Source organism: Xenopus laevis, chromosome 3S (assembly GCF_017654675.1).
Source record: "Xenopus laevis strain J_2021 chromosome 3S, Xenopus_laevis_v10.1, whole genome shotgun sequence".
NCBI lineage: Eukaryota > Metazoa > Chordata > Amphibia > Anura > Pipidae > Xenopus > Xenopus laevis.
This window is the reverse complement of record NC_054376.1, coordinates 100,631,568-100,653,022: the sequence shown is the minus strand read 5'-3', so window position 1 is coordinate 100,653,022 and position 21,455 is coordinate 100,631,568. Positions and strand designations below refer to the sequence as shown.

Here is a 21,455-nt window from a genome sequence, read left to right as displayed (position 1 = left end):
GAATAAAGAGTAATAAAAAAGTACCAATAACAATAAATGTGTAGCTTTACAGAGCATTTGTTTTTAGAAGAGGTCAGTGACCCCCATTTGAAAGCTGGAAAGAGCCAAAAGAAAAAGGCAAATAATTAAAAAAAATTATAAAAAAAAATAAAGAATGAAGGCAAATTGAAAAGGTGCTTAGAATTAGGCATTTAGAAAATACTAAAAGTTAAATTAAAGGTGAACCACCCTTTAAAGCTTAGATAGTAGTCACATTGCTTATTTTAATTAGTGTAAAGGCGGCCATAGACGCAAAGATCCGCTCGTCTGGCAACATTGCCAAACGAGCGGATCTTTCCCCGATATGCCATTAACAGGCATGGCTATAGCGGGGGTAATCTGATTGTTCGGCAGTATGGCCAAAAGATCAGATTACGATGTGCCATGGGCTCCCGCGGGATCGGTCGGGTCAAAATCAAACCTGACCGATCTCTGCCGGACGAAAGATGTCGGCACACGCCACACACGATCCGAAAATCGTACGAATCCCCGATTCGTACGATAGGATCTGTGTGTCTATGGCCACCTTAATGGGGATTAAATATAGGGGTGCAAGAAGTATTACCATGAGTCATTCAATCTTCAAGGGAGGATACAAAGAAATGTACTAACACTTAATTAATAAACAATGCACACAAACACTTACTGATTCTTGTGTTTAGCTCCACTGATATGGGCTTGATACTGCTCTATTGAATTCAGCACAATGTTACACGTGTCACATGAAAAACCTTTCCCAGCTGAAAATGAGAAAAGAAAATTCTTAAAATCGGGTATACCAATATAATGTTAGATTTTAATTGTTTCATTGGAAAATAAATAAAATATAGACTTTCCAAACTGAGCCCCCGGAAGATTTTTATGACCCACCCTGTCTGCTCATGATCTTGACAGACTTATGAATGACATTGTTTTTCATTCGTTCAAATGAAGCATACTTTAATTGGCTTACTTGGCTTAAACTTTGGACAGCACTGACACAATCAGGTCAGTATATAATAATGCCCCATAACCAACAGTAGTAGTAATACATGTCTGGTTCTTTAAATGCTTTAAGCCTGTTACCCATGTGGCATGAGTATAATTTATAGTGGGTTTTGCCCATCTGCAGTGACACAAACAGATGCCTTCCTGCAAAAGAAGAGGCATGGCAGTAGCGCTGATGAAACTTACACATTGGGATGCATTGTTTCTGCTCCAATTTGAATGAGTGAACTTTGAAACTTTAAAATTCGGATTTTAATTTACTATTCGACCCTTGATAAATGTGCCCCTAACAGTAGGTATGAGCCCTGGAAATACGAAGGGGAGCTGATCTATAATCTCATTGTCGATACTAAAAGGCAGCTGAAATCAAAAGGCTGTATTGTGCTGTATAACTATTACGGTAAGTTAAGGACTTGTCTATTTAATGGCCACCAACTGAAATAGGGCAGCACTAAGCAGAGTTCCCTCTAGTGTTGAGAAAACATCCCTTGGAAAAGCTGAATGAAACATTCTTAATAAGTGCAGCTATCACTCTCTCATGTACACAGCAAAACTGCGGCAGTAAGGGGACATGGGACAGTTCACTTCTAGAAACTCCTGTTTGGCTCTGACCTAACAATTATTAACAGTCTCAAAAGGTGATCACTAAAAGCAAACCCAGAACCAGCATTCTGTAGGAAATACTTTTCTGGACATTATTATTTGAAGTTATTTTGAATCCTACTCCACACACTTAACTGGCTGTTCACTGGTATTTGGCGTAATCTGGAAAACAGGCACACAAACATATGAAAATGTATGAAACATATGAATGTCGACACCTGGCACTAATCCTGATAAAAAAAGAAACCTATAAATGCAGTTGTTCATTTTTAACAAAGCCTAACCTTGAGTTGCATCTTGAAACCGAGAAAGAAGGTTAAAAAAAAATTAGTCTTAAAGGGCCAGTGACATGACAATGATCTCTAGGCAATGCAAGAAAAGAAAAATTTACCTGATCCTGATGCAAATGCTGAAGGGGCTACAGCTGCTGTGTGACCTTCCTCAGACAACGGTGTCATGGACTTTAAACTATTAAAAGAAAATTAATAAGTGGGTAAGATCCATTGCACACTCATCCGTGTCTTAAATATATATATTTAAAAATTACACGATTCAACAGTAAAGGAAGTGGGATGCCAGAAATGTGTTCTAAAATATCTAAAAAAGAAAAAAATCTATAATGGGGGAGTCTATATTGCCAGTCCGTATTGGGCAAGAGATTTCCAGGGACTTAGCCCAGTTCATAGGGCACCATTAAATAGCCATTTATCAAAGATATATATCCCGTATCTCATTATTATTAAAAAAAAATCAAAATTTTATTAAATTAGCACATTAAAAAAATAGTACATACTGACCACGTATGCCTATATTGCTTATTTTAATGAGTGTAATGGGGATTAAATATAGGGGTGCAATCTGTATTACCATCAGTCATTCCATTTTAAGGGAGTATACAAAGAAATGTACTAACACTTAATTAATAAACAACGCACACAAACACTTACTGGTTCTTGTGTTTAGCTCCACTGATATGGGCTTGATACTGCTCTATTGAATTCAGCACAATGTTACACGTGTCACATGAAAAACCTTTCCCAGCTGAAAATGAGAAAAGAAAATTCTTAAATCTGGTATACCAATATATAAAGTTAGATTTCATTGGAAAATAAATAAAATATAGACTTTCCAAACTGAGCCCCCCAGAAGATTTGTATGATCCACCCTGCCTGCTCATGATCTTCACAGACTTATGAATGACATTGTTTTTTCATTCCTTCAAATGAAGCATACTTTAATTGGCTTATTTGGATTAAACGTTGGACAGCACTGTCATAATCAGGTCAGTATATAATAATGCCCCATAATCAAGTTTATGTTCACTATCCCTCTTTCAGCATCTGTTTCTTTTCATTCTCTTGCAGGAGTTGGTTGTCAGATATTCATTGACAGTTTGATCCAATATATCTTATAGGGGGCTCCTTTTGCCTAGAACATGTATTAGAGCTCACTCTAATCATGTCTCTCTACATGCAGAATTTGTGCAGTTATTTTGTTAGATTTTGTTTGTACTGGAATCAGTTACTTGAATGAGCTCTAATTTATCTGCTAGGAAAGGAAGCCCCCCCCCATACGATATATTGGATCTAACTAAATTTTGAATCCTACTCCACACACTTAACTGGCTGTTCACTCCTATCTTGCCATAATCTGGAAAATAGGCACACAAACGTATGAAAATGTATAAACATGTAAATATGAATGTCGACACCTGGCACTAATCCTTCTGATAAAAAAACCTATATAAGCAGTTGTTTCAACAAACCTAACCTTGATTTGCATCTTGAAACAGAGAAAGAAGGTTAAAAGAAATTAGTCTTAAAGGGCCAGTGACATGAAAAAGCGAACAATGATTTCTAGGCAATGAAAGAACAATTTACCTGATCCTGATGCAATTGCTGAAGGGGCTACAACTGCTTGGTGACCTTCCTCAGACAATGGTGTCATGGACATTAATCTATTAAAAGTAAATTAAGTGGGTAAGTTCTGAGCAAAGAGATCCATTACACACTTATCCGTGCTTTAAATATATATTTAAAAATTACACGATTCAACAGTAAAGGAAGTGGGATGCCAGAAATGTGTTCTAAAATAACTAAAAAATAAAAAAAATTATATATAATTTATATAAGTCTAGCTTGTAGGAGTTTTGGCTGACTGAAGAGTGCTTGCTACAACTCCCCTTCTTTAAAATATCTCAACCTAATGTAGTTATTGTAGTCTTTATAACAACATGTTTGCTTCAAGCAGGCTGTATACAGAAATAATCTGCAGCTTCATACAGATGCAAACAATTATATCATAACTGCTTAAATATGCTAGAAAAATGCTATAAATTGCACCCAATTACATTAATGACTAAATGGTATTCAACAACTTCAACTACTTGTTTCTCTTTTGAGCTATCTTGGGAGATATTAAAGGCGTTGTTCATATTTGAGTTAACTTTCAGTATGATGAAAAGAGTGCTATTCTGAGACAATTTGCAATTGGGTATTCGTTTATTATTATTTGTGGTCTTTCAGTTATTTAATTTTTTATTCTGCCTGGCCTGATTAAAAAGAGGAGTAATAAAAAGTAGCAATAACAATGCATGTGTAGCTTTACAGAGCATCTGTTTTTAGAAGGGGTCAGTGACCCCCATTTGAAAGGTGAAGAGAGCCAGAAGAAAAAGGCAATAATTAAAAAAAAAAATTATAAAAAAGTAAAGAATGAAGGCAAATTGAAAAGGTGGTTAGAATTAGACATTTAGAAAATATTAAAAATTAACTTAAAGCTGAACCACCTTTAAAGCTCAGCTAGTAGTCATATTACTTATTTTAATGAGTGTACTGGGGATTAAAAATAGGGGTGCGATAGGTATAACCATCAGTCATTCCATCTTCAAGGGAGGATACAAAGAAATGTACAAACACTTAATTAATAAACAATGCACACAAACACTTACTGATTCTTGTGTTTAGCTCCGCTGACATGGGCTTGATACTGCTCAATTGAATTCAGCACAATGTTACACTTGTCACATGAAAAACCTTTCCCAGCTGAAAATGATAAAAGAAAATCCTTAAGTCAGGTATACCAATATAATGTTAGATTTCATTGGAAAATAAATATAGACTTTCCAAACCGAGCCCCCCAGAAGATTTTTATGACCCATTCTGCCTGCTCATGATCTTCACAGACTTATGAATGAGATCGTTTTTCATTCGTTCAAATGAAGCATACTTTAATTGGCTTACTCGGCTAAAATGTTGGACAGCACCGACACAATCAGGTCAGTATATAATAATGCCCCATAATCAACAGTAGTAATACATGTCTGGTTCTTTAAATGCTTTAAGCCTGTTAGCCATGTGGCATGAGTATAATTTATAGTGGGGTTTGCCCGTCCGCAGTGACACAGACAGATACCTTCCTGCAATATGCCATTATTCCTTTCCTGCATTTTGTCTGTGCGCTGCACCACAGAGAGCCATGGCAGCAGTGCTGATGAAACTTACACATTGGGTTCCATTGTTTCTGCTCCTGGTAACGGAGCACTAGTTAAATAAAAGGGTTTTCTACTTACCGGAAAATCCTTTTCTAGTAGGCCCGAACTGTCAGTGCAGACGTCAGGGTTTTGTCTTGATTCACCTCTGGAGGCAGGACAGAAAGATTGATGCCTCTTGGCCCCTCCTCCTCCTTCATATAAGCTCTGGCTCCACCATCTTCCCTCAGTTATTTGTAAAGCATAGTTGGTGGAGATAAGGTTAGAAAGAAGCCAAGTGACAACAGAGAGAAAGGAAAGGATAGCGAAAAAGATGTCCCTGTGCCCATACTAAAATCAGCCTGGGTGGGACTTACTGCACTGACAGTTCGGGCCTACTAGAAAAGGATTTTCCGGTAAGTAGAAAACCCTTTTTTCTCTAGTCGGCCCTCCTGTCAGTGCAGACGTCAGGGGACGTCCAAAAGCTGTCCCTGTTATAGGGTGGGTAGCTGCATAAAGTCTTAACTGAACTTCTGTAGTGCTGCTGCTTGCAGAACCTTCCGGCCAAACATGGCCATTCGAGAAGCAAAAACATTTAACTTGTAAAACTGAACAAAAGTATTTGGTGACGCCCAGGTGGCTGCTTTGCAGATCTGCTCTGGTGATGCCATGTTCTGTAAAGCCCAAGAAGTACTTTGTGCTCTGGTAGAGTGAGCTTTAACTGAAAAGGGTCTGACCTGCCGTTTGTGATCATAGGCCGAATTGATAGTGTCCACCAGCCACCGAGCTATTGTTCGTTTCGAGACCGCACGTCCCTTAGTTGCTCCTGCGTAAGACACGAGAAGGCCATTTGCAGTGCGATACGAGCTGGATCGTTTCAAATAGATGCGGATTGCCCTTACTACATCTAGTCTGTGAAGAAGTTCTTCTTTGACATTTTGCGGCCTTGGACAAAATGAAGGTAAAACAATCTCCTCATTCAAATGAAAGCTGGACACCACCTTAGGTAAAAACTCTGGGATAGTCCGCAAAACAACTTTATCAGCATGGATGACTAACCAAGGCTCCTTGCAAGATAAGGCCGCAATCTCAGACACTCGCTTTGCAGATGTAATAGCGATGAGGAAGGCAACTTTGAACGACAGCCACTTCAATTCACATGTCGCCAGCGGTTCAAAAGGAGGTTGTTGTAAAGCAGCAAGAACTAATGGGAGATCCCAAGCTGGGGTCGGATCACGTACAGGTGGTCTCCTCCTGAGCACCCCCTTGAAGAATTGTTGTATAGCAGTGTCATCTGCCCACTGCACATGAGTAAGCGCAGACAATGCTGATACTTGAGTCTTGAGGGTACGTAGAGCCAGACCCTTCTGGAAACCATCGGTGAGAAATTCAATCAGCGATTGGGTAGTGACCTGTTCCCAAACGATGTGACGTTGGGCACACCAGCATATAAAAAGCCTCCACACTCGATGGTACACTTTAGCAGTAGTTGGTTTACGAGCTTGAAGTAGAATCTCTATTGCATTCTGTGAGAACCCATGCCGTTGCCACCATTGGGTCTCAACAGCCAGGCCGTCAAACGGAGCATAGGTAGATTGGGATGTCGAATAGGGCCTTGGGTAAGGAGATCCGGCCGACCAGGAAGTCGCCATGGTCTTGCCACGGAGAGCTGTACTAGATCGGAGTACCAAACTCTGTTGGGCCAGTCCGGTGCAATGAGAATCACCGTTGCCCTGCTGATCTTTATCTTCCGAATTATCCGAGGTAGAAGCGGTAACGGTGGGAATGCGTAGACGAGCCTGAAATCCCAGGGGGTGACTAGGGCGTCGACAAAGGCTGCCCCTGGGTCCCATGTCCTTGCGCAGTAGTTGGGGACCTTGAAGTTGTGTTTCGAGGCCAACATATCCACTTGTGGCCTTCCCCATCTTTGAGTCAGAAGAAGGAAGGTGTCGCTGTTGAGTGACCATTCCCCGTGGTCTATAGTGGTTCTGCTTAAGTAATCCGCTTCCCAGTTCTGGACTCCCGGAATGAATACTGCTGAAATTATCGGTACAGTCTGTTCCGCCCAAGTCAGGATGCGGGTCACCTCGTTCATTGCTCCTTTGCTGCGGGTCCCGCCCTGCTTGTTGATATACGCTACAGCTGTGGCGTTGTCGGACTGGATTCTGACTGGTAGAGAGGTGAGCAGTTGCGTTAAACTCTCTAAGGCTAGGGCGATAGCCCGTAGTTCGAGCACATTGATGGGCAGAAGACTCTCCTGCGGAGACCAGAGGCCTTGAAGATTGTGTGATCTGTAAACTGCGCCCTAGCCCTTGAGACTGGCGTCCGTCGTGACTATCTCCCACTGGGGAAGAGCCCAACTGCGGCCTGATTGTAGATTCTGCGGACAGGTCCACCAAGTCAATTGTTTGCATGTTAGTTCCGCTATTGGTATCACTTGGCGGAGGTCCTTGTGATTCTTGTTCCAACGAGTTAGGAAATTCTGTTGGAGGGGTCGCATATGAAACCTGGCAAAGGGAATGGCCTCCAAGGCGGATACCATGAGACCGAGAAGGTGTAGACAGTCTGCGGCTGACCTTGTCGTCCGTGACAGAAAGGTTTGAGTCGTGGAGATCAATTTGATGATCTTTTGCTGAGGTAAGGAAACCTTCTGTGTGATGGAATTGAAGAGAAGACCGAGAAATTGAATTGTCTGGCAAGGTGTGAGGCAGCTCTTGCGGTTGTTGAGGAGCCACCCGTGTTGGGTGAGTACTCGTATGCACATGTCTGTGTCCCTGGCCGATTGAGTCTCTGAAGAAGCCATAATCAGCAGGTCGTCTAAATACGGTATGACATGTATTCCCAGAGATCTGAGATAGGCCACCAGTGGAGTCAGTATTTTGGTAAAGATACGTGGCGCAGTACAAAGACCAAACGGCAAAGCAGTGAATTGGTAATGTTGATTGCGGATGGCGAACCGGAGATACTGTCTGGATACAGGGTGTATGGGTATATGGAGGTAAGCGTCTTGTAAATCTATCGAAGTCATGAAGATATTTGGCTCCATGGATGCTATGACCGACCTTATGGATTCCATCTTGAACTTTTTGTTGTAAACCATGTGATTCAATGGTTTTAAGTTCAGAATTGGTCTGAAGGAACCTTCCTTTTTCCGAATGAGAAAGAGGTTGGAGTAGAAACCCTTGAACTCTAGGTGCGTAGGAACTCTTTCGATCACCTCCGTGACAAGTAGATTTTCTACCGTGTCCCACAGAATGCGTTCCTTTTGTGGTTGTATGGTGGTTGGAACAAACCGTCTTGGTGGTAAGTGAGGGGAGAAAGGAATTCTGTAACCTTGTTGAAGAATCGTGAGTACCCATGTATCTGTCACATGAGTCTCCCATTCGCCCACGTATCTTTGCAGTCTGCCCCCGACTGCCCCCGTCCGCTGCCTGATGGAGTCAGGCCGAGCTGGGTTTGCCTGTTGCTGGTTTCTTCGTGTTCCTGTTCTGGTGCTGCCAAGCGGGCCTACCGCGTTTGTTACTCTGGTCTGTCTGGGACGACCTGTAGTTGCGAAAGGAACGAAAGGGCTTAGCTTGTGGGTTCCATGGTCTCTTGCCAGAAAATTTGTTAGAGTTATCAAATCTCTGCCTCTTTCCCGTAGGTAAGAAGGTGCTTTTGCCCCCAGTGACCTCGGCTATAATCTGTTTGAGATCTGGACCGAATAAAGTGTCTCCCGTGAACTTGAGAGATAACAATTTGAGTTTTGAGGCCGTGTCACCTGTCCAGTGACGAAGCCAGAGAGCTCGCCTCAGCACAACTACATTCGCAGTTGCCTTTGCTGCTAGCTTGACCACCTCGATGGATGCTTCGCCAAGAAATGCTAGAGCTGTAGCCAATTTATCTACTTCAGACTGTAATTGTTGTTGAGAGGATGGTGGTTGGCGTGCCAACTCCAGAGCCCAATGCCTGGCTGTACGGGCTAAGCCCGCCGAAGCGACTGCTGGACGTAAAGTGGCGGCTGCTTGAACATAGGCCTTCTTTAGAGTTGATTCCATCCGCCGATCTAAAGGGTCCTTGAATGCAGCTTCTTCTGCTGGTAGTGCTGTTTGTCGGGAGAGGCGGGCCACTGCTGAATCCACCTTGGGTGCTCTATCCCACTTCTTTTCGAATTCTTCCGGAATAGGAAAGGTGTTAAAAAATCTCTGAGTGGGCGCAATGCGCCTATCTGGATGATTCCATTCCGCTTCAACTGCCTGAGTAATTGACTTGAAAACTGGATAGGTAGGCTTAGATTTTTTGCGCCCCCCTAGTAACTTATCTGCCTTTGAGAGAGGAATTGTTTCATCCTTAATTTCAAGGGTCTGAAGCATTTGTCGTAACAGCTTCTTCGACACTTCTGGGTTTATTAATGACTGTTTTTCTTCATCAGAATCACTGTCAGAGGCGTTATTGGAATGATCAGATTTATCTGATAATAGGTGAGGAAGTAGTTCGTCTTCTGACTCTGAAAGCAGACCCTCCTCTGACTCAGATGAGTCTGAAATGATAGTTGATTTACGCTTTTTTAGGTTCCCTAGATGTTGAGGGTTGTGGAGGTTGAACTGTGTTCATTATCCACTGGAGGAAATCACCAAATTGATGTGGAGTTGGTAATGGTGGTTGGGACGTAGCACCCTGGTCACGTGGGCTAGATGTTAAAGCCTCTGTAGGCCTTTGAGATAATATGGAGGTTGATGGAATAAAAAGTGGAGGTGTGTTGGGTCCACTAGAATTGATACCCTGGGGAGGGGTATTAGGAACTGAATCCACCTTGTCAGCCTGTTGTGGAGGGTGTGGGGACAGTATTGGGGCCTCCAACGAATCTGATTTGCAATCGGAACAATAGTTCTTTTCAGATTTCCTCAGGGAATGCTTACATGTCTTGCATTTTGGTAATTTATCTGGCCTTTTTTGAGACCTTGTCTCCCTTTTCTTGGCAGTGTTAACCTCTGCTCTTAACTCGGTAAGGGGATCTGTCTGATCCATGGTAGTTATATGCAGAGAACGCAGTAACTCACTGTTGTGCTCTGAATCATGCGACACGCTGTCTCGTGGTGCTTCAATGCGCCAGTCTAAACTGGCCTTCCGTTCCTGTAACTGCGCGGTTCAGACTAGGGCGGCTTCCCTGTAGGCGCGAACAGTGACGTCAGCGCGCAGTACGCGCTCTGCCTTTTGGCGCGAGTGGACCGCGCACAGGGATGACGTTCGAGCGGCTCTCTCTGCACTGCGCGAGAGAGACGCTGCCATTGCCTATGGAAAGAACCTGCGCACAGGGATGACGTCAGAGCGGCTCTCTCGCCTGCGCGAGAGAGACGCTGCCATTGCCTATGGAAAGACCCGTTACCTAGAAATATGCGCGCACGGCCCTTACGAGACTGACTATGTGTCAGAAGGTGTGCCATTGGAAATTACCTCCAGAAAGTGGCGGCCATGTCAGTAATATGCTAAGGGAACAGCTCAGCGTGTTCAGCAGAATAAACCTGTAAATTGTAATCGGGTTACATCTAGGCAGCATCAGCGTGCCCCAGTAACAATATGATGATCTTTCCCTGTTCTTGTCACTGAAAATTCAGCGTTTACAGTAGAATATGAACACTCACTTAGCCTGTGAGGTGCATTACACTCGTATGGATAGCTCAGCGTATCCTGAGTGGCAGAAGTCTTCCTTGAAGTAGAATTATAATAATAAAAGAATTAAAAATAACAAATAAAAAAAAAAAATAAATAAAAAATAAACTGTCCTTCACCTCCGAGGCAGGACAAAAAACTGAGGGAAGATGGTGGAGCCAGAGCTTATATGAAGGAGGAGGAGGGGCCAAGAGGCATCAATCTTTCTGTCCTGCCTCCAGAGGTGAATCAAGACAAAACCCTGACGTCTGCACTGACAGGAGGGCCGACTAGAGAAATAAATATTTTTGACAACATGGCCATCTTGACAGTCCAAACGAGTAGACAGAACACTGAAGTCCCTGTTTAAAGGGTAACTATCGCAAAAATTTCAATTTAATATAAGCTACAGCATACCGAAACAAGGAGTTTTCTAAATATAATCAATTAAAAATTCTATACCGTTTCTGAAAAAATTAAGTTTATGTTCACTATTCCTATCTTAGCATCTGTTTCTCTTCACTCTGTCTTCATGCAGCAGTTGGGTGTCAGATATTCATTGACAGTTACATCCAATATATCTTATAGGGGGACTAAAATGTATTATTATTAACATGTATTTATATAGCGCCAACATATTGCGTAGCACTGTAAAGTAAATGTGATTGTACAACTAAATCACATGAATTATATACATAGAACATATTGAGTTACATACATCAATACAGGTACAAAAGGTGAGGAAGGCCCTATGCATAGGCATACACTCTAAAGGGAGGGGAGTATTAGAGCTTACTCTATTAAAACCGCCACACATGATGTCTCTCTACATGCAGAATTTGTGCAAAGTTATTTTGTTAGATTTTGTTTGTACTGGAAACAGTTATTTGAATGAGCTCGGAAAAGAAGCCCGCCAACTATAAGATACATTGGATCTAACTGTCAATGACTATTTGACACCCAACTGCTACAAGAAGAGAGAATGAAGAGGAACAGATACCTAAAGAGGGATAGTGAACATAAACTTGATTTTTTTTTTTTAGAAACGATGCAGAATATTTAAAGGATTGTATTTAGAAAGTTTCTTATTTCAGTATACTGAAACTTATATTAAATTTTCACAATAGTTCCCCTTTACGAAGTAAGAATTTTCCTGTACTGGGAAAAGCTACAATATATCGCTCTACACTGCTCACAGTAATGAATGCCGTGCAATAATCCTCAAACTGACTTCGATTAAGGTCCAATCCCTGGCCCATGCCCAATAACACGAAGAAAGAGCATGGAAAACAATTGTGACAAAGTGGATTCAGAGATATGGTTGGACTATATATATAAGTAAACAGGTCAGTGTTTTCATCTCTTCAACTTTTAAAGACACAGCACTTGATAGCAACAGATGGATTTAATTTAAACGGTTAGTATAACCCCTTTAAAACATGAGCTTAAAAAAATAGGGCTACTGCTAATCATACTGGTTTGCTTACTTTTTAATCAAATATGAAATACATATGATTTTAATGAGCAACGAAGGAGTATAAGCTAGTTACATTAAGAGGCCCAAATTTTGAATTCACGTGATTTTTTTGATAGACTCAATTTTTATGAAAAAATTTGAATGCATAATATTCGATTGAACGGTTCTGACCCGAAAATTCGAATCAATTTTCTTCCTAAAAAGGCTATTAACATCGTCAAATGGCTCAATGGAATTGAATTAGGACTGTTTCCATGGTCGAGGTTTGATAAATCTCACATTCGGATTTACATTCGAATAGGGGGATTAGAATTCCAATGTGTGAATTTTGAAACTTGAAAATTGAATTTTAATCAACTATTCGACCCTTGATAAATCTCACGCTAACAGTAGGTATGAGCCCTAGGAATAGGAAGGGGAGCTAATATAATCTTATTGTCGATACTGATAGGCATCTGAAATCAAAGGGCTGTAGTGTACTGCATAATTATCTCATGTACACAGCAAAACTGCCCCTTAAAGCATTTTATAGGAAATACTTTTCTGGACATTATTATTTGAAGTAATTTTAAACCCTACTCCACACACTTAACTGGCTGTTCACTCCTATTTTGCCATTATCTGTAGAATAGGCACTCAAACATATGAATATGAATGTCAACACCTGGCACTAATCCTTCTGATAAAAAAAAAAAACCCTATAAATGCAGTTGTTCGTTTTTACAAAAGCCTAACCTTGAGTTGCATCTCGAAACAGAGAAAGAAGGTTAAAAAAAAAAAAAAAATCTTAAAGGACCAGTGACATGAAAAGGCGAACAATGATTTCTAGGTAATGCAAGAAAAGAACAATTTACCTGATCCTGAGCCTGGCATGGGAGAGTTTAAATTCAGAGGAATAGGAGCTTGTGCTGGCGTTTGCCCAGAGCTGGTGTATATAGTCATGATCTGTGTTTTGGTCTCCTGTTTCTTGTGTTTCTTTCCTGCGTAATGCTGTTCTGCCATTAGGGGGTTATTAAATGTGGAGTGGCAGAGCTTACAGAACTTTGCACGATCCGAATGATCCATCTTATTATCACTTTTTGTTGCTACAGTTGGCGTGCGTGTTTTTTTTGCTTGGTTCACCATACCTAAAATCAACAACATTAAAAGCTTTTTAAAACATATTTTTGGATACAAATAACAGTCAGTTAAAAGATATACTTTCATTTAACATTTCATATTGTAAAGTACAGTAAAAATGAATGTGTGCGTATAGTGTTTCTACAATTATTCAGTCTCCATTTATTTGCACAGCAGCATTTTACAACTTTAAAAAATTTGGAGGAAAGAGTATACCACCTTAAATACTGTTTGGGAGGGATTTTCTACAGGCAGGTTTGTTTAAATGTGTTCAGGTTCATTGGGTGACATGTATTCAGTTTATAAAGAGGGATCCAGCTTATCAGATGGAGGGAAACAGGGATTTGATTAGGACTTTGATTTGGATTTTTTGTTCTGACTGCACTTCAGTATTACCATGGCCCTCTGGTTGGCATAACAGTTTTACTTAATTCAGATTTTATCAGGCTTAAAAGAGGTGCTGGTGCAGTACAGTACTTCATCATCAATTCTTCCTTCTAGGTGATTCATAAAATTAATAAATAATAATATAATAATTAATAAATAAAAAATTCTAAAACAAAATACCTTCCTTTACTCCTCCTTGCTCCCGCAGCCTTAAATTTTTGATGTGTGTTTTTCCGATGTAATGGGATTCAGCGACAACCGGGGAAGAGAATGTCATGTTGCATACGGGACAGCACTTGCTTCTGTCTTCTCCATCGCTGATCTCCTGTATGAATACATTTTGATTTGTCATTTTTTTCTAAATTTAACGCTTTAACACTATATAAATTTGTAAAGCTATATTCTCTATCCATTATCAGTTGATCAAAATCCAGCTTGTTAGAACGTATAGTTATGCTGGGAATAAATACAGTTTGATTTCGGATAAAACTATATCTACATGGCACTGAACTAAAGTTGACTGGTAAAAAGAAAAATCAGGGTGACCGAGAACCAGTTTCAGTTCACAGATGAGAAATAGATAGGCCACGAATATGGAGAGCTGCTGCATTAGGCAATAAGTACAGCATTAGAGCTAGTATCTTTCAGCTTATTCTTTGCACATGCTGTTCTGGTTATTAAAGAGTTAATTGAAATATGCGACTTTATAGCTGTGAAAATACAGTCTCCCAAAAGCAAGCAAGAAACAATTACTGAATCTGCATGTATAATATCAGGGCCTGAGAGGAGAAGAGCTGCAGAAAGAATTAGAAATAAAATGATGCAAACCAGTACAGACATTGGACCAGTGACACTAAGCAAGGCACTATCCATTGCTAAGGAGGGTGGGAGACGTTGGAATTACTGGTGGATAGAGCTGTATACAATACCAGGATTATACTGTACTTCCATCTCATATGAGATTTTCTTGATTTGTGAGCATGTTTATTAGAGTGGAGGCTGTCATGCAGGATACTGAGGGAATTAGGGTAACTTTTGCATAACAGATAGGATACAATTACTTTTGTTTTTAAGTGTTTTTAATAGTGTTAATGTCATTCAGCCGACGTGCTCTATTAAGCAGGGCCATCGGTCCCTCTTATATCCGTTACCGGCTGTATTTTTGCACGTAACCTGCATTTTCAATGTGTACACCCATTTATTGTACAGCTATTGTACCGCTATAATCCAATTCTACAAAGCAGACAAATGACAAGACACAGGCAGCAAAACTTACAGCAGGCGCTGCTTTAAACTTTTTTGCAGGAACGGAGTCCTCCCCCTGGTTTATCGCCATATAGCGGCGTACTTTATTTGCATGTTTCCGGCTCTAGAGATAAAAAAAAAAAGGATCATACATGTGTTTTCAAATATGTCATCAATCAGTTTACAAAGATGCAAGAAACATTTTTCAAATATCTTAAACGGGTTGTTCACATTCAAAACAACTATTTGTTTTCAGATATATCACCAAAAAGAACGACTTTTTCCAATGATTTTCTATTTTCTATGTGTGACCGTTTTTCTAATACTGTATTGAAGTGTAAAGTGTAATTTTTCACCTTCTGAAGCAGCTCTGGGAGCGGGATCTACAAACCTTGTAAACTGTTCTAAATTGAAACATTTAGTGGAGACATTTATCTTTGTCCCTGCTGAGCATGATCCCTGAGTTTCATTACAGGCAGCTATTGATGTGTGGGCCGACCCGATAGCCAGGGGACCTGCGGACCAGCCAGATACCCGGGAAATGTGCCGGCCAGTCCAATACCTGCGGGTCAGGTGGATTCAGGCCAACCTCGCAATCTTCTTCGTGGGTGCGGGTTGAGCTCTTCTCCTGCTATTCCCGCCCGCCACCGTCAAACGCCGGCATTCGACTTCCAGGTTCTTCTTTTATAGATGCTGCGCCTGCTCTCCCCGCCCCTTTTGTGACATCATTGATGGGGCAGGTTGTCGCGGGTCTATAAAAGCAACCGGGAAGTTGGATGCGGGAGGGCGTGGGCTAAGGGAGGGCGGGCTAGTGTCGGGTTGGGAAAATCCTGACCCACACATCACTAAAGGCAGCTGTTAGAATTGATACAATAGTTGCTAATACTCCAGAGATGCTGCTGAGAAATGTATCAACTAAATGTTGCAAAATTGTAACAGTTCAGAGTCTGCATTAAAATTACTGAGCTGTCAGACTCAAATACCAGAGACACGAACATTTAACTTTAAACTCAGATTTTGGAAAAACAGTAAAAAATAAATAATGGAAAGTAATTGAAAAAAAGTCATTTCTTCTGGGGATAATCTAAAAACAACTGAATTGAAAAAAAAAGTGTTTTAAAGGCGAACAACCCCTTTAACTAATAACCATGATACAAATATACTAGCCTGCAACAACATTCCTTAAAAGTACAAATACCTGATAGTGTGCAAGCTTTTGAGATTCCGAAATTAGCACTGCACTGCATACTTTACACTGGGTGTCTGAAAATATATGACTGTTCTCCCGGATCAAAGAATTAACTGTAAAAATGAAAAAGAAAAAAAAAGGACATTTTGATTTATTCTCATTGAACTGCACACACTAAAATACATTCAAGAAGTGTTTTTTAATTCATTACTTGCAAAGAAAACATAAGCAATAAAATTTAGCTACCATGGTATTATGATTTCTTCTACTGATTTGTCTCGCTTCATATCAATGAGACAATAATCACAGAATAATTGTGCCAGAGAATGACCTCCCACAGAGAAGTGTTCCGAGGCAGAAAAAAAAAAAAAAAACCTGTTTAATGACGGATATTTCTGCAAAGATGGGCAGCCAGACATATTGCTTTCTATGTTAAAGACAATATATTAAGGCTAACAATGCTGTATTTGCTGTACAAACTATAGAGATTTATCATCCAAAAATATCCAAGCCACTTATACCCTTTATGGGACTGCACTAGGCAAATCCATTATGGAAAAGACCTTGGAGTCCTTGTAGATGATAAACTTGGCTGTAGCAAGCAATGCCAGTCAGCAGCATCAAGGGCAAATAAGGTCTTGAGCTGTATTAAAAGGGGCATAGAGTCACGGGAAGAGGGGGTCATTCTTCCACTGTATAGAGCACTTGTAAAGCTCAATCTAGAATATGCCGTACAGTTTTGGTCTCCATCACTCAAACAGGACATTATTGTATTAGAGAGGGTACAGAGAAGGGCAACTAAGCTGGTAAAAGGTATGGAAAATCTTAGCTATGAGGAAAGACTGGCCAAATTGGGGATGTTCACGCTGGAGAAAAGGCGCTTAAGGGGTGATATGATGACTATGTATAAATATATAAGGGGATCATATAATAATCTCTCTAATGCTTTATTTAGTAGTAGGTCTTTCCAGCTGACACGAGGTCACCCATTCCGATTAGAAGAAAAGAGGTTCCGCCTAAATATTCGGAAGGGGTTTTTACAGTGAGAGCTGTGAAGATGTGGAATTCTCTCCCTGAATCAGTGGTACAGGCTGATACATTAGATAGCTTTAAGAAGGGGTTGGATAGCTTTTTCGCAAGTAAGGGAATACAGGGTTATGGGAAATAGCTCATAGTCCAAGTTGATCCAGGGACTAGTCCGATTGCCATTTTGGGGTCAGGAAGAAATTTTTCCCCTTCTGAGGCAAATTGGAGAGGCTTCAGATGGGTTTTTTGCCTTCCTCTGGATCAACTGGCAGATAGGTAGTTAATAAAAGAAAAAAAAGGTTGAACTCGATGGACATGTGTCTTTTTTCAACCTTACTTAGTATGTTACTATGTAACAGTAACGATCCATGCTTACAAAGCTGTCAACAGCTGCTCGCCATATTTGATCTTGATCAGCCATTTTCTGTTGCAAGTGGCACTGTAAAAACTTTGTCTGCACTAATATTCTTTAGGAGAAAACCATTAGGAATTCTGGAATACTGTTGTAACATTAGAAGAGATTAATGTTACTTTGGTCATAGAACACAATGCCACAGGGTTGATTGTTCTGATGCAGAATCCACTAGTTTCTATGCTTCTGTGTAACATGAATCTGAATTAATTCAGACTTGTATTGTAAATTGTATACTCTATTACTTACTGTATCTTGTGTGTCAGTTCCTTATGTCAGAGAGTAGCCCAGAGCATATGCTGTGTATCTGCAATAAAGTCAATTGAGGGGGGGGGGGTCAACTATGGGGGAGTGTTTTTAGAGGTACTGGTATAGGATCTGTTATCCAGAAAGATCCTAATTTCTGAAAGGCTGTCTCCCATAGACTCCATTTTATCCAAATAATCCAAATTTTTATATATTTTTTTCCCCTTTCTCTGTAATAATAAAACAATATCTTGCACTTGACCCAAACTAAGATATAATTAATCCTCATTGGAAGCAAAACCCGCCTATTGGGTTTATTTCATGTTTTCATGATTTTCTAGTAGACTTAGGGCATGAAGATCCAAATTACGGAAAGTTACGTTATCTTGAAAAACCAGCTACAGTACCGAGCATTCTGGATAACAGGTTCAATACCTGTACTGATCTTTTGCTGCTGTAATTTGCCATGGGCTCGGACAAAAGTCCAAAATGGTGTAAAAAGCCTACGCTAATCCTTTGTTGAGTTGCTTAAGCAGTCTACCATTCTCTTCACCGAGGGGACACCTTTATCCTATTTGCTCTTTAAAGGAGAACTAAATCCTAAAAATTTATGTGGCTAAAAATGCCATATGTTCATGCTCATGAAAAAAAATGTGAATAGCTAAATAGTTAATGTATAATTAGTTTGGACACTAGGTGGCAGTGCTTCCTAAGTTGAACTGTGAAAGTTGTTGGTACTGAAAAGTGCATAAAGCAAACAGGAACAGGAAACACTGTGGCCATTCTGGCAGTGATGGTCTTTGTTTGGGAGATGTGAGCAGAAACAATTGTGCCGTCGTCTACCTGTTATGAAGGAGTCACAACAATACACTTCAACTGTTTAAGAAGTCGTCTTCCATATCTCGTGTCTCAAGTTAACAAGGGGGCAGACAGCTTTTAGTTGAAGGTGTCCCCAAGATTTTGGATGATGGCCTTGGCAATAGTGGCTCTAAGTTTGAGAGTACATTAGAATGCTGCCATAAACCTCAATATTTCCCAGAAAAAGATTGACCCCGCCAGCAGGAAACATAGCAACTTTTACCCAGCATAGAATTAAAGGAAAACTATACCCCCCAAATGTAGGTCTCTATGACAATATATTGCATAAAACAGCTCATATGTAAAACCCTGCTTCATGTAAATAAACCATTTTCATAATAATATACTTTTTTAGTAGTATGTACCATTGGGTAATCCTAAATAGGAAATTGCCATTTTAAAAAGCAAGGGCCGTCCCCTGGGATCGTAGGATTCACAGGTGCACACAAACATGTTAGGCCACATGAGCCAATTAACAGACAGAGTCTTTTGCTCCCACACTTCTTCCTGTTAGAGCTGCAGTATTTCTGGTCAGGTGATCTCTGAGGCAGCACACAGACCATCACAAAATGGTGTCTCAAGGCAAGAGATGTAAATTACTTAAATACATATTATATATATATCAGTTGGGTAAGATTCTTTAAATGCCACTTAATATGATATAAACTGTTACTTAAGTCTTCATTTTGGAGGTCAAGTTTTCCTTTAACCAGATCTTATATACTACAGACAAAACATGGTGTTTCGGGAAAACGTGGATCGGTGGAGAAATGATCTGTTCAGGGAATGCCGAGAAGCGACCCCCCCTTGCGTCCCACACGAAGTGATACAACTCACACACAACGTTGTGGGCTTTCACTAGCTGTGGACACGATTCTACATCTGTGCATCGAAATCCCAATGGCATCTCTGCACGCCTCACCAATAATCACCGGCCAGGCCCAAAAGCCTCATGCGCACACCCACTTTACGCCTTCTATTTAGGGCGCCTCCAACTTAGGCAACCACCAGAGAACAGCAGTAACTTTGGTTTGTGCTCACCTGCGTCCTTTCCCACTGGCAAATCCAACGCGTCCCCGTTACCGAACTCGTCCGCCATATTCTTCCTAAAAACCAGCCGGCACCGCACGCACAACAACAAGCGCCTGGCGACTGCAGAGAGAGCGCGTATGCGTACAACTCTCGCGACATCCGGGACAATGAATGGATTCTTGTGGTGAAGTCGCGCGAGACTGCGAGTCCTGTTTGCTAGCACCGGTTTCAAAACAAACCGAGCTTTATTTGGCTTACACGGAGTTCAGGAACACACAGCGGACCGATTAAACTCATTCGGGATTGGTATTTTTCAGGCTGTTGTTGGAGAAGTAGATATCCAAACGTCTCATAATGGTTTTAGTACAAAAGTCGCAATGTTTTGTCCTAAATCCTAGAAAATTTTGTATAAAACTATTCCTTCTCAGTGTTAACTAATTGACAGGAGCAGCCAGTGTCGGACACCAGGGGGGCCCACCTAAAAATCTTAGACCAGGAGCCCACCCTCAGTATTATTAGTGGTGCTTGCGAAGCAAAGCATCACTACTGTTATCTTGCAAACTTATTTTTATTCTTCTTCCGTATGAAAGTTTGGCGCGTAACTAGTCCCGCACCGTTTGTCCTAGACCCATGAATGAGGTGTCAAATCGTGCGGCTTAATCGGGAATGGGGTGGTATGACTTTTCTAAGGGGTGGGTGGTTAATTGCCCCTTGCGGGGGCAATTAACCACCCCGAAAAGCCCCATAGATTAACATTGAGGCCAACTTTTGACGGATTCTAGCGCAGAGAGGGAATCTTGTAGAAACGTTAAATTTACCACATTTGAAGAGGTTTGCGACCTGTGTCAGATGATACCCCACACGAGGGTATAAGTTTTACCCCCGGGGCAGGAGAGGTCCCCAAATTTGCCCCATTGACTTATAATGGGGAATTTATCGAATAATGAGTTTGTCGCAGACCCATGAATGAGGTGTCAAACCGTTCAGCTTATTCGGGAATGGGGTGTTGTGACTTTTCTGTCCTATTTTGGGGACCCAAAAAAGTGAGCGGAGCCGCAAACAACCAATCAGATTTTCCCTATTGACTTCAATGAGAAAATGTAAACAGCTGTAATTCTCACAGTAATAAAGCCAGAGCTCCCAAACTTGGCACCGTGGGTCACTGGGTGACTGCAGCCAAAATTTACAAAAAGTGGGCGGAGTCTACAACAGCCAATCAAATTTCAGCCATTCAATTAAATAGGAAAATTTTAAACTGCTGCCGCTCTTAGACGGTTAATGGCAGCCTCCTCAAAGTTGGCACAGTTGGTCACTGGGGGACTGGGATTAAAATTAAGAAAAGTGGGTGGAGCCAAAACCAACCAATCAGATTTCTTTGATTGGTTTTAATGGGAAAAATTAAGAAGGCTGCCATTCTCTCAGTATTGATGTCAGGGACCTTGAATATCACAAATGTGGTCGCTGGGGGTTTCCACTTCAAGTTTAGAAAAAGTGGGCGGAGCCACCAACAACCAATCAAATTTCATTCATTGATTTTCAATAGAAAAAAATAGAAATGCTGCCATTTTTACACATTAAATGACAGCATTCCCAAACTTTGGTATGTTAGTCACTGAGTGACTGTGGTTCACAATTAGGAAAAAAAAGGGGCGGGGCAACAACAGCCAATCAGATTTCAGCCTTTGACCTTAATGAAAAATGATAAACTGCTGCTATTATCACGGTTTAAATGCTAGGTGTA

At 40.9% G+C, this 21,455-nt stretch overlaps 1 protein-coding gene across 4 annotated transcripts in view; it reads right to left on the bottom strand.

The window, feature by feature from the left end:
- znf346.S (zinc finger protein 346 S homeolog) overlaps window positions 1-19,997 on the bottom strand; it is a 30,161-nt gene extending 10,164 nt beyond the window's left edge. The window contains exons 1-11 of one of the 4 annotated variants that reach the window (XM_018254088.2): window positions 19,724-19,859; window positions 17,828-17,885; window positions 16,150-16,253; window positions 14,983-15,075; window positions 13,887-14,031; window positions 13,055-13,327; window positions 4,577-4,670; window positions 3,510-3,586; window positions 2,577-2,670; window positions 2,021-2,097; window positions 686-779 (exon numbers count right to left, since the gene is read on the bottom strand). In XM_018254088.2, coding sequence (XP_018109577.1) covers window positions 686-779; window positions 2,021-2,097; window positions 2,577-2,670; window positions 3,510-3,586; window positions 4,577-4,670; window positions 13,055-13,327; window positions 13,887-14,031; window positions 14,983-15,042 — 914 coding nt within the window. In that variant the 5' untranslated portion in view covers window positions 15,043-15,075; window positions 16,150-16,253; window positions 17,828-17,885; window positions 19,724-19,859. 4 annotated transcript variants of the gene reach the window in all.
- Between the last annotated feature and the right edge of the window lie 1,458 nt (window positions 19,998-21,455).